The sequence below is a fragment of the Panthera pardus genome, unplaced genomic scaffold, assembly GCF_024362965.1.
Source record: "Panthera pardus isolate Hobbes unplaced genomic scaffold, ASM2436296v1 HiC_scaffold_16, whole genome shotgun sequence".
NCBI lineage: Eukaryota > Metazoa > Chordata > Mammalia > Carnivora > Felidae > Panthera > Panthera pardus.
Window position 1 is genome coordinate 45,684,715 of NW_026526721.1, and position 13,556 is coordinate 45,698,270.

The following is a 13,556-nucleotide window of genomic DNA, read 5'->3' on the forward strand; positions in this document are numbered from 1 at the left end:
AGTATTCTCTTCTCAATTATGTGCTGATGACCCTTCTTGTCCCCACCTGTTCTGAGGTTCTCATCATCAGTTGATATATGTTTCAGGAATATCAAACAATTTCATTACCAAGGTTAACAACAGATACATTACATAGTGCATTCTAAAGTCAGAATATACATTATTTTTTAAGCTACTCATTTTGTCTTGTATTACCCATGCCACAGCCCTGCTTGATTTTTGTGTGCGGTTGAGAGTTTTTATTATAGCTGTATAGTGGAATAGCAGTCTCTCTGATGTTACAGCTTCATACAATTATTTTGAGATTAAAAGAGATGAGTAAAAGCTGTGAAAGAACTTCATAAAGAAACACTTAGGGTATGTGGTTTTAGCTAGGACTTAAATTTTGGTAACATGTCCTTTCTTTATTTGTAATTTTCTGAAGAATAAATTTGTTTTTGGCAACCAATCAGGAGAAATGCTACTATGTTGTGTGGCTTTTCAGGGCAGGGGAGACTAGGGATACTATTGTGGTTGAAGCTGCAGGCCAGAAAGAGCTCCCTCCACCACCAAGAAATGTGGTGCTGCCTTGGAAAGATGGTGGAACCCTCATCCTGGGTAGTGTAATAAAGAGTCTGACTCCACTTCCGATACTTGACTCCTCATAGCTCCCAAACCCCACTGGTCCTTCTCCTTCTGTCTCACACCTGGGCAAGCTAATAGGAAAGCTGGGTGCTCCCTATTTTGGCACCCATGGGAAATTCAAGTCATGCAAGGGAATGCTTCCCCCCCAGTCCCACCCTTTAACCACCATAAAACTTTAAGCCAGTTGCCCTTCTCTGATTTCTCAGGCCATTTTCAGACCTACTTTGGGAGCTTACTCCACTCTCTCTGGAAAACTTCATTACATGCATAATAAATCTCTTTATAACCTTTTGCTTTGTGTGCGGCATCATCAGTTTTGACATCTGAACCACATTCTGGGTGGAAGGTCTGTCAGCCTCCATCAGGTTGCCGCACAGTAGAAAGAAGGGGAGTTTATGAAAGAAGGAGAGGGCTGGAGAGTTGGCAGCAGGAAAATGCAAGAGAGGGGAAGTGATTGAGGAGTCAGTCAGGTTCAAGGAGTCAGGTTCAAGAAGAGTTTTACACCTGAGACTGTCACCTTCAACGGGTGGTTGATGCTAAAGGCTTCAATCTGTGTCAAAAGGATCAAGATGATGTTTATGAAAATAGTGATGATGAGAGCTACTAGCTAATATTTACTGGTTACTCACCATATGATAGACAGTATTCTAAGTTATTGATGGCAGACTTTATTCTAAATTATTTAAATGTATTAAATCATGTATCCTCACAACCTTCTGAGGTAGAGAGTGTTACGAAAGATGAAGACATTGAGGCTTAGAGAGATAAGGCAACCTGTCCACATTTCTAATAAGCAGTTGAGCCAGGATTTGAACTCATGCAGCCTGTCTCCAAAACTTATACTTGTAGCCACCACATGATGCTGCAATAAAGAATAATTGTCAATGCATTCTTTAGGGGCAGGAGTCATTTTTTTTTTCCTTCATAAATCTACAGTGCATGATTGTGAGGGGCACTGAAAGGCATGAGGGGGAATAAGCCCTCAACTGCTTGTTACTATTGCCAGGGAGTGGTGAAGACAGAGCCAAGGGAAAAACTTGGGGACATGATGGTGCAGCTATCAAATAGAAACTAAAGTTACATAATTCTAACTCTACTTCTGGCTCTCCAAACCAGAGTCGCAAGTACAGATTTTACTGTATAGCTGATTTGGCAGTGCAGGTTACAGTGGTTGTTATAATGACAGGAACGAAGACAAAATAAACATAAAAAAAATTATTTTTGATTAAGCTAATATGTTTAAACGGGATACTAATTGGAGAAAAAACACTTGAGTTTAGCTCTCAGGAGACCACATTTAATATTTCATGGATAATGTGAGACAGAACTATCACATGCTTGTAAATTAAAATAAATGTCTAAATGCTGATCTTTCTGAAACCTAAGCATGGTTGAATAAACCCAGATATGATTAATAACTGGATTCATAGCCAATGGAATGGTGTATTGATGAAGTAAGAATTTGGAAATCAAATTTAACCTTTTATTTTTAAGAGGATAGTTGGGTATATATTAATGGATACTCGGGCTTCAAAATCTGAAGAAATGTCATTGCTATGATTATATATGTAGCATACATTCTGTGGAGGGAACAATACTCTTAGATTTCTATGCTTTGTATATATGACATTTTTAAAATGCTTATTAATTTTTGAGAGACACAGCATGAGTGGGGGAGAGGCAGAGAGAGAGAAACACACACAGAATCTGAAGCAGGCTCCAGGCTCTGAGCTGTCAACACAGGGCCCGACACAGGGCTGGAATCCATGAACGATGAGATCATGACCTGAGCCAAGGTTGATGCTCAACCTACTGAGCCACCCAGGCACCCCTCTGACATTTTAATAGCTTCATACATTGCAAAGACCTGTTCACAATTTATCATATGCCAAAGTTATTTCATCATAACAACAGCAAAATGAAAACAGTTATAAATTACACTTTGACATGTATCATTGTTCACTGCATGCATTCCTTTGTTTAAATATTAATTAAATTTAGGACTATGAACATTAAAATCCTGATAAAAACATACTTATACAGTTGACCATTGAACAGTGTAGGGGTTTGGGGTACGGGCCCTGGTGCAGTGGAAAATCTGCATATAACTTTCTAGTCCCCCAAACCTACTAACAGCCTAAAGCTGTCTGGAAGCCTCACTATAATGGAACAGTGGATTAAGACATATTTTGCATGTTATCTGTATTATACACTGTATTCTTACAATAAATTAAGGTAGGGAAAAGAAAATGTTAAAAAATCATAAGGGAGAGAAAATGCATGTGTATTACCTTAGTGTATGTATTGAAAAATTCACATGTAAGTGGACTGTGCGGTTCAAAATCGTGTTGTTCAAGGGTTAGTATTTACTTATGCAGAGTAAGACAGGAAGACAGAGAAAAGAAAAAGAAGGAGAAGAAACTATATAAAAATAATAATATGGTTTATCTTTATGAGGTTGGATTACAAAGGCTTTTTCTTTAAATTTCTCTGAATTTTTTTTCAAGTTATCTGCCATTTATTCATTTGTTCAACAATTACCTATGGAGCATTTAGTATGTGCCAGGGATATACCAATGGTCGAAACAAATAATATGTATTATTTATATAATCAGAAAAGTCCATAAGCGTTATTACAGTTAATAGCATTATCTGCTGAATCCTGAACAATGTAGACAAATAATGAAGTGAAATAGAGCATTTCTCCTGGATCTAAATAGCGAAATAGCTGTTGGTTCTAGAAAGTCCCTCAGCTTCTCTGTGATGTAAATTTTGATTTCTCTCTTATGATTCAGGCTTTTATTTTTTTTAATGCTTATTTATTGTTGAGAAACAGAGCAAGCTAGCACATGAGTGGGGAAGAGGCAGAGAGAGAGGTAGACAAAGAATCTGAACAGGCTCCATGCTGTGAGCACAGAGCCCCACATGGGGCTTGAACTCATGAACTGTGAGATCATATCTGAGCCAAAGTCTGAGGCTTAACCAACTGAGCCACCCAGGCCCGATGATTCTGGCTTTTAGATAACAACTTGATAACTCCTCTCTGGAGTCTAAGGGCAAGAGTAGAGCACCCTCCAGGGAGAAAAGTCAGTAGGTAAAAGGATTCTAGGCACTCAGGGCAGCATACATTTTCCAACCTATGCATGGCTTAAAAAATCTAAAATGGCATTTTATATGGATTCTTCCTGAAATGACCTAGAATGCTAATAACCAGGGAAGAGGGAGCTACTTTTAACTTTAATCAACAGGAAGCAAGTATAATTTATTTATTTTTTGTTTATTTTTTTAAATGGGGCCACATATAATTTAAAAAGTGCCTTGGAGACGTGTTACCAAATGAAAAATATATCTGTCATAGTAAAGAGTATACAATATAGGTCCAATATTGAATAGGTTTTCTCTTCTGAGCAATGATGCCCTTTACTGACTGATTCCTTCAGCGATACTTATTGCGTATATGTGCTGCCGAAGTGAGCACAGTGATATTTATTGAGTATCTATCATGTACCATGCCCATTCCAGATGCTGGGGAAGAAATGGTGAACAAGGCAGACAGATTTCTTGCACTCTTTCTAGTCAGGCACTCCGGCGATAAAGCAGTCACATAGAGATATATTTCAGGAAGTGTTAAGTGCTATGAAGACAAATAACAGATAGGGAATGGTGAGGAAGGAGGCCTCGTTTAGACGGGATGCTTGAGGAAGCACTCTCTGAGGAGGTGATATTTGAACAACACCTGAATGACAGGAAGGAGCCGGTCATGAGAAAGCTGGGGGGAAAGCATTGTAGGCAGAGGGAGGAAAAGGCCAAAACAGAAGCCCTGCAGATAGAATGAGACAGGTGTGTTTGAGGACAGGCAGGAAGGCCAGCGTGGGTGGTGTGGGATGTGGTGGAGGGTGGCGGGTGTAGTGGGTGAGGTCAGAGGTAGCTCGTGTAGGCCTTGGAGGTCATTTGAGAAGCTTGAATTTTGTCATAAGTGTGACAGAAAAACCCTGGAGGGTTTTAAGCAGGAAGGAATTGTGGTCTTTGCCTTTGCGAAGAGCACTCTCTCTGCTATATTAAGAGTAGACTGCAGAGGCCAGGGGTAGAAGCAAGGCATTTGTCTAGAGGTGGCTGCATGAGGACAAGAGTGGTCATGGACTGGAGGTGGAGGAGACTGCTTGTGAAGGAGGGAGGATGCTGAGACCACACGGGACAGTTGTGTGAATTCAGGTCTCTTCACATGTTTCGCAACGGGAGGTGTCAGTAAGTGCTGATGAACTGTCCCCATAAAACAGCGCACCTGTGCTGCTGTAGAAAGCAAATCCGCTGGATGCACTGAACTCCTCAACGAAGAACTGAGACAGGGAAATATGTTCATCAGTATTTAAGGACTTGTTCCCATGTTTCCAGTACAGCATTAAATCCTCTTCGGTGTAGGCATCTGAAACAAGAGAATAGTTTCCCATCACTGGCTCTTGTGAGTTCCACAGGTATTCCACCATGTTTTACACAGTTCTGTATCTCCAGTGCCTAGTCCAATGACATGTATATATTGGGTACTGAAAAATGTGTTTGCCGATAGACTGATAATACCCATACCTACCAAAGGAAAAATAATCTCCAAAACTTAGACCCTAATTACTGGCATAGTGTGGAGGCTTTTCTGGTGCCCATGTGAGGACTGAAAACTCTCCAGATAGCTGCTCCCATACCTGCGTGCACTGAGTGATGTCATAGCACTGCCTGTCCCCCATCACAGGTCCCACCCTAGGTCTTCTGGCCCCATTAGTTTTGCGGCTCTCTTGCATGAAATTACAAAATGAGCTGCGCTCAGTAAAGAATTTTCTCCTGAAATCAACTAGCATTACAGAGAGTTTCTAATGGATTTGGGGAGGAACAACCACTGAAATTCCCAGCATTTTTGCCACATTGTGAAAAACTGCCGTCAGTTTTAAGATGTATCAAAAACAGCTGAGGGATCAAAGTGATTGACAAGGAGTTGGCTCGGATGCTCTCTGACAGGGCTTTGATCAGCGAGTGTATGTCTAGAGCTGCATTTTTCTAGGGAACCCAACCAAGTATATTTAATGGAAAATTGTGATTTACATGGGAACATGAATTCCAGAGCTTTCCTAATTTGGGAAGTGTGTCAGTCTATATAGTTAATAGCATATAGAATATTCCTTTTTAGGGAGATTGTTCCTTTACAACCCTTGTGGAAACTGCAGAATATGTAATTATGAAAACATTCTTTCCCTGGATGTTCTCTTTTGGCAGGCAATCTGCCATCATCCTTAGTTTTTTAAAAAAATGTAACTATTTTGAACAAATGTATTTAACTTATATCGAGATTTTTAATGCTTGTTAAGAACACGCTTATTTACATGTAAGTAGGTGATCGTGTGTTCAGATCATGAGTGCCTGCTCCATCAGTAAGTAGGACTTACAGCTTTCCAGTTCAAGGGAACAGTTTTGAGTGTCAAGAGGAAACCTGCTGAAATCCATAAAGCACATGGCTGAAACAGTTATCCTGGAAGAGGAAAGAGAAAACAAAAACTGCAGGTCATTTAACCATATGGCTGAATGAACATGCAATATTGAAGCTTCCTGTTTGCTTGTCTTGTGTGCCTTTCAAGAATAATGCAACACAGGGGTGTCTTGGGTGGCTCAGTCGGTTGAGCATCTGACTTCAGTTCAGGTCATGATCTCATGGTTCATGAGTTGGAGCCCCACATTGGGCGCTCCACTGTCAGCACAGAGCCTGCTTTGGATCCTCTGTCCTGCCCTCTCTCTCTCTCTCTCTCTGTCTCCCCCGCTCATGTTCTCTCTCAAAATTAAATAAACATTAAAAAAAAAAAGAAGAATGCAAAACAGGCATTACTATCCTTTAGCAAAATAATGTAGAAGGAAGCAAACTCAGGAAGGTGGGTGATTTGCTAAAGACACAGAGTTAATGAGTGAATTCCTGCTCTAACAATTGTTTCTAATCTCACAATTTCCTAGTCAGCTCCCTCTATATTTTTTGGCTGTGATGTCTTTCAGAAAAACATACTTCGGAGGGAGGAGACTTTTTTGTTTGTTTGTTTTTTAATGTTTATTTATTTTTGAGAGAGAGAGAGAATGAGTGAGCCAGAGAGAGAGAGAGAGAGAGAGAGAGAGAGAGAGCATGAATGGGATAGGGGCAGAGAGAGAGAAGACAGAATCCTAAGTAGGCTCCAGGCTCTGAGCTGTCAGCACAGAACCTGATGCGGGGCTAGAACTCATGAACCATGAGGTCATGACCTGAGCCAAAGTCAGGTGCTTAACTGACTGAGCCACCCAGGCACCCCCAGAGGGAGAAGATGTTTAAATGGATTTAAATATCTTCTGGTTTTTGGAAGATCTAAACTTAGTTTCTAGTCATAAAGGGCTGGGATAGTGGTAATAAAAGCCTATGGGTAAAAGTTTCACAAAGCAAGTTTGCCTGAGAAAATTCTCTTTCCAGGAGCGAGGAGAAAGCCTGGAGCATTTTTAGTTATAGATTTATGGGCACAATGCATAATTCAGGTGCCATTAAACCTTGCATACTGATGAATATTGTTTTTTCAAATTTTATATCCTCCTAGGTTTTCTGGCTTTAGGCAGATGCTGCTATACTATGATCCTGCCTCAAAGTAGAAACTCTGGTACCCACAACAGCAGATCAGAGGTTTATAAAAGGCCCCTGAGCAAGTCTGCAAAAAAACACAAAGTCAACAGCTGCTTCTACCCATGGTGCCCCAAGTTAATCAGGAACGATTTTATCTTCCATGGGTTGAATTCTGTTGTCAACAGTCATGCAGCAAAATGCCAAGCCAGGGAGGTTTCTGGATGACTTTGTGTCACAAAACACTCATTTTACCATATTCCTGGCTCAGTTGACTTTTGAACAATACAGGGTTAGGGAGGCCAACCTCTGTGTAGTTGAAAATCCTGTGTAACTTTTGACTCCCCAAAAACTTAACTGCTAAAAGCCTACTGTTGACAGGAAGCCTTACCAACAACATAGTTAATGCATATTTTGTATATGTATTTTATACCGTATTCTTACAGTAAAGTTAGCTAGAAAAAAGAAAATGTTACTAAGAAAATCATAAGAGAAAATACATTCACAGTACTGTACTATATTTATTGAAAAAAATCCACATATAAGTAGATGTGTGCAGTTCAAATCTGTGTTGTTCAAGTGCACTTTAAAGCTGGAAGGGACCACTGAAGTCTTTGAGTCTACCTCCTTCACAGTATATACATGGATAAATTAGCAACCAAAGTGCTTAGGCGAGTCGTGGTAAAGAAAATATTATTCATGACACTTGGTGTTTTTTAAAAAAAAATTAGTGTTTATTTATTTTTGAGAGAGAAAGAGAGATGGAGTGCAAGTGGGGGAGGGACATAGAGAGAGGGAGACACAGAATCCGAAGCAGGCTCCAGGTTCTGAGCAGTCAGCACAGAGCCTGATGTGGGGCTCGAACCCATGGACTGCAAGATCATGACCTGAGATGAAGTTGGACACTCAACAACTGACTGAGCCACCCAGGCGCCCTCATGACACTTGTTAAAGAACAGTAAGGAAGATTTTATTTAGGGGGACTACTATACTTTGGTTTATATAGGGAGAGAGTGGGCTCAGGTCCAAATATAACAAGGCAAAGTGGGAATTTATAGCCAAGGAGTAGGGTGGGGGGCAGTGGATGGGAAATTACTCAGAGGAAACATCAGGGGTGAGGGGTGGGTGATTCTGGCTAAAAGGACCTAACAGGATCCTTGCTGAAGGCAGACCAGGGTGATCAGACATCACTTGTGGGTGGTGCAAGATGAGGAATCTTATCAGATTTGAAGGGAGGCAGATATTATGGATGGAGGATTCTGGCTAAATGGACGTAGCAGAGATAAACATGGAAGCTCAAAAGTCAGAGTCTAGGTGAGAAGTAAGTTCAGAGGAGCCTTAGCAGAGTTTGGTCAAAGAGAGAATCTCTGTCAGTAGATAGTGTCAGAACCAAGCCTGGAACCAGGTAACCTGTCTCTGGGCTTTGACTGGCTCTGCTGTCAACTGGAATAGCTGTGTGGACAACAATTTTGAGTCCTCCTTTGTTTGGTGATTCCCCAAGACCATCCTCAGGTTCCATGATTCACTAGAAGGACTCACAGGACTCATCAAAGTTGTTCCACTGACAGTTATGGTTTATTGTAATGAAAGGACACAGATTAAAACCAGCAATGGAAAGGCACAGAGGGCAGGGTCCAGGAGAGACCAAGAGCAAGTTTCCATCTGTCCTGTTCGAGTGGAGTTATGTGGGCAGTGCTACTGTCCTAACAGTGAGTGTGACAACACACATGGAGGACTTCCAACCAGGGGAGCTACCTGAGTCTTGGGGTCCAAAGTATTAACTGAGAGTTGGTCACACAGGTCTGGCTGACCTCGGTCTCCAGCCCCTCCAGGGGTCAAGCTGCTACTGGGTAGCTCAAAGCCTCCTCCATAGATCACATTGTTAGCATAGACTTCCTGGTGTGGCCCAAGGCTTCAGGGGAAACAAAGATCTTCTTAACAGGCAAGATATTTCAAGGGCTTAGAGGTTATCTTCCAGGAGCCAGAAATCATTCTTTGGAATATGTAGGGTACAGACAATCTACTCAACTAATTCTTTCATCAAAATTAATTATTTTGAAAAGTTAAAAGTTTTACAAAGTTGGTACCTTGGCCAGATGCTGCCATTGTGCTACTGATTCCTGGTAAGGCCCGACTCTAGTTCTTATTAGAGTCCCATGTTACACCTGACTTAAAATTTCTGTTGAAAGTGGTTCTCCTGGGGGGCTCAGTGGATTAAGCATCAGACTCTTGATTTCTGCTCAGGTCATGACCTCACAATTCGGTTCATGAGATCAAGCCCTGTCTCAGGCTCCACGCTGAGAGCACTGAGCCTGCTTGGGGTCCTCTCTACCTCTCTCTCTGCACCCCTTCCTGCTCTTGTATGCTCTCTCTCAAAATAAACATTTTTTTAAAGTTCTATTGAAAGTGGTACTTTCCTTTTCATTGCATTTTTATTTTCATTTTTTAAAATAGTTATTTATTTTGAGAGAGATCATGTGCGAGCATGAGTGGGGGAGAGGCAGAGAGAGAGGAAGAGAGAGAATCCCAAGCAGGCCCCACACCCAGCATGGAGCCCAATGCGGAGCTTGATCTCAGGACCATGAGATCATGACTTGAGCCAAAATTAAGAGTTGGGGGCTTAACTGACTGAGTCACCCAGGCAGCCCCCTTTCATTGCATTTTTAAAAACATTGACATCAATATGGCAATAGCACCTTTGCACTAAAGTGAACAAGGTGTAGAGCAAAAAGAATCTATTAATTTTCTATTACCACTTGGTGGCTTAAAACAACAGAAGTTTCTTCTTTCACAGTTTTGGAGGACAAGTCTGAAATTAGTATCACTGCACTGAAATCAAGGTGTCAGAAAGGTCCTGTTCCCTCCAAAGGCTTTTGGGAAAAATTCATTCCTTGCCTCTTCCAGCTTCTGGCAGCTGCTGGCATTCCTGTAGTAGTGGCTGCATCACACTCCACTCTCTATCTTAATGGTCGCATTGTCTTCTACTCTTCTTTGCATGTCAGATAGTACTCTACCTTTCTCTAACCAGGATGCTTATGATGGATAGCACTTAGATACCAACCAACTGATGGAAGATAATTTTCCTATCTCAAGATCCTTAACTTAATCATATCTGCAAGGATCCTTTTCTTCTTTCTTTTCTTTCTTTCTTTCTTTCTTACCTTTCTTTTCTTTCTTTTCTTTTCTTTCTTTCTTTTCTTTCTTTCTTTCTTTCTTTCTTTCTTTCTTTCTTTCTTTCCCTTTCTTTCTTTCCCTTTCTTTCTTTCTTTCTTTCTTTCTTTCTTTCTTTCTTTCTCTTTCTTTCTTTCTTTCTTTCTTTTTTCTTTCTTTCACCAAATAAGGTAACTTCTGCATGTTTCAAGGACTAGGACATGGATACCTTTCAGGGAGCCATTTTTTTCCCCCCACAGTCTTACTATAGAGTTTTCCTAGGATTTTTAAGATATGAAAAAAATTGAATTACTTGGATTTACTACACATTTTAAGAATTACCAATGATAAGCCATCAGTATGTACAGGATTTACTAGGCTAAAAGAATATATAGTGCATTAAAGATGGAGTGCTGTTATAGCATAGTGTCAGAAAAAATGGTGGCTTTTAAAATTTTTTGTTAGCGTTCAGTGGAGAGAGAGAGAGAAAGAGAGCAAGCACAAGCAGAGGAGGGGCAGAGAGAAGAGCAAGACACAGAATCCTAAGCAGGCTCCAGGCTCTGGGTTGTCAGCACAGAGCCCGATGTGGGCTGACCTGAGCCGAAGTTGGACACTCAACTGACTGAGCCACCCAGGCGCCCCAGAAAAAATGTTTTAAATTAAAAAAATGAAAAGGAAGTGAACAAATTAGCAGTAATTTGAATGATGACTATACCTTCTTGTGAAAAATGAATGAGATAATTAAGAAAACTAGTTAATCCAAGATTCTAAGACTGTTTGGTAGTATGTAGTTGGTAAAGAAGAAAAGCAATTTTATGTACCTATAAAACTGTGGGCCAGGCTTTTAGGGATTTCCATAATTCAGCTCCACTCTGTCCCATCTTCTTTTCTATCATTCTCCAACAATACACTGTATAGGTAGAGTTAGACTAGAAAACTATTCTTTAAAATCTGGAAGTTAGTAGAAGGAAAAATCATATTTTCTGCTGTGTCTCAGTCTTCAGGATGACTAAATAGACAGTAATAGTGTGAGCTTAGCCTGAAGTGAGATCCACTAACTTTGGTGTAGACAACCCTGACATAGGGAAGCCAAAGACGGTCCATAGCCCTCCTTACCTGAGACTGAAAAGGACATTTCCATCAGGGTATACACGTAGCATGATGTTCTCCACAGTTGTATCATGGATGAATGATCTTTTAGAATGGACAAAAAATATGTCAGGCACCCAAATCTTTTTGATCAATCTATGATCAAAGGTCATGCTTTTGTTTGTTGTGCTAGGAAAGGAGAGCCTCTCATCTTTCCAGTAATGTCTGAGATAAAAAGTCATTGTAAAGTCCTAGGCAGAGAGAAACAGAGACAAGTCAAAGTCAGTAAGAATATAGTTCAGGATGACCAATCAATACCATTAGTCCCAGATTGATTGGCATGGGTGTTAATGACATATAAAATGAATGGCATATATTGTATTTTCTGGTAGATTTAGGATAAATCCAGTGAGCTTGAGTTGCAGAACCTCTCCTTCATCTGGAGTCTGGTGAATGTTGAGTTTCTGGGAACCATAGAGAATTCAATTTGGGTAAGGGAAGCCAGGTTATAACTGGGAAACATTTCTGTGTAAGTACTGGTCAATCACCTAAAGAGATCTCAGAAGAAAAGGACTTGAATCCACATGGCCCAATATTTTATTTTGACTTATTCTTTTTATTGCAAATAAATATTCACTTTTATAATGTATCCATAAATTTATATTGTTTTTGTTAAGGAACAAAACTACAGTCCCATAAAACTACAGCCCCCCCCCCCATTTGAATAACCTACAGTCCCACAAAAACAGATACAGTATTTATTAGAGCTATTAGTGGTAAGTGTGCTGTCAGAGATCCTGAGATGGAGACAATGATTTTCTTCAGCTTGGGAGACAGAAAGAATACCAATAAATAGTGGTTCTCAAATTCTAGTGTGCAAAAGACTTACCTGTGAATTTGTTAAAATGGCATATTCCCCAGAAGCTAGTACCAGTGTGGCTCAGGGAACTGAATTGTTAGTGTATAACCCAATTGTAAAGAGATAAATATGAGGGGGGATTATATTAATGTTGTTTTAGAGAAAAAAAAATTTGGTTAGTCACTACTTTGAGCTTTGTTTGGCTTTCAGATGCTATGTTTACTATTTTGTTTGTTTGAACAGAAACTCCCCTAGCTACATTCAAGTCATTGGGTGTGGACAATGATGATGTGTTTCACCTTTCACAATTGTTTATTTCTTACTATCATTTATTTCCCAGCAATACTCAAATTATTGTCTAACTAGTTACATGTGATAGAACTTTGACATTTATTACATAGGCAAAAGACAAACTTCAGTAAACTACAAATAAGTCACCAATTAATGATGAACTAGTTTTGGTTTTTTTTGTTTGTTTGTTTTTTGTTTTTTAGGTTAGGAATAGAGGTACATTGTACTATTGCTCTTGGTTAATCAGGGAGCATCAGCCATGCCTAATTTTGGATTAGGGTGAGCGCAAATAAATAGAATGATTCATTCATTCCCCTAACACTACTCTATAGGGAGTTGTGTGGGTTACTGCATGGACTGCTTTAGTAAGCATATATTTAGAATTAGGTGCTCAGTCTGATTTGAAGGTCACTGGGCAAACACAGAGCCTAGGAAGTGGAATAGCAGACATTGGTACATGTCAGTGATACATCAACATCACCACTAGTGGGCACTATCATGAGAAAGCAGGCTGAAGAGCATGTTAAGAGCGTGGGGTAAAACTCCAAGGAATTGAAAGTGAATTCAGGGTAGGGCAAGTGAATGACAGGGTGGGAAGATGATAAATGAGAAGCAAAAGAAGCCAACACTGGGTGTCACTTATAATTAGAAAGCATTTTGTCATTGGGCATGGAGAACCCAGTCCAGTTTTAGCTGATACTGAATACCAGAGAAGACCTTAATCAGGAGAGGAGGATGAGGTTGGGTTTTAGGGGCAGAGGGTGGAGACAATGAGTCATTCAGGGATAATTTAGAGATTATGCTAGGAAAGGGGAAATGAATGTTTGCTCCTAGAGTACAACAGGCTCAAGAAAATGTCAGTAAAAGCAGATTTTGGTCAGGTAAGACCCAAAACCTTCTAAACAAGGCATTTTTGAGTAGTGAGTACTATCTGTG

General features: G+C 40.2%; 1 protein-coding gene across 4 annotated transcripts in view; it reads right to left on the reverse strand.

The window, feature by feature from the left end:
• The window catches only part of GABRR3 (gamma-aminobutyric acid type A receptor subunit rho3), a 49,564-nt gene that overhangs the window by 16,506 nt on the left and 19,502 nt on the right, over nucleotides 1–13,556 (reverse strand). For all 4 annotated transcript variants that reach the window (XM_019448128.2, XM_019448127.2, XM_019448130.2 and 1 more), the window contains 3 exons: nucleotides 11,498–11,721; nucleotides 6,054–6,136; nucleotides 4,907–5,047 (listed from right to left, as the gene is read on the reverse strand). In XM_019448128.2, the coding sequence (XP_019303673.2) occupies nucleotides 4,907–5,047; nucleotides 6,054–6,136; nucleotides 11,498–11,721 (448 nt within the window). The remainder of the gene's footprint in view (nucleotides 1–4,906; nucleotides 5,048–6,053; nucleotides 6,137–11,497; nucleotides 11,722–13,556) is intronic.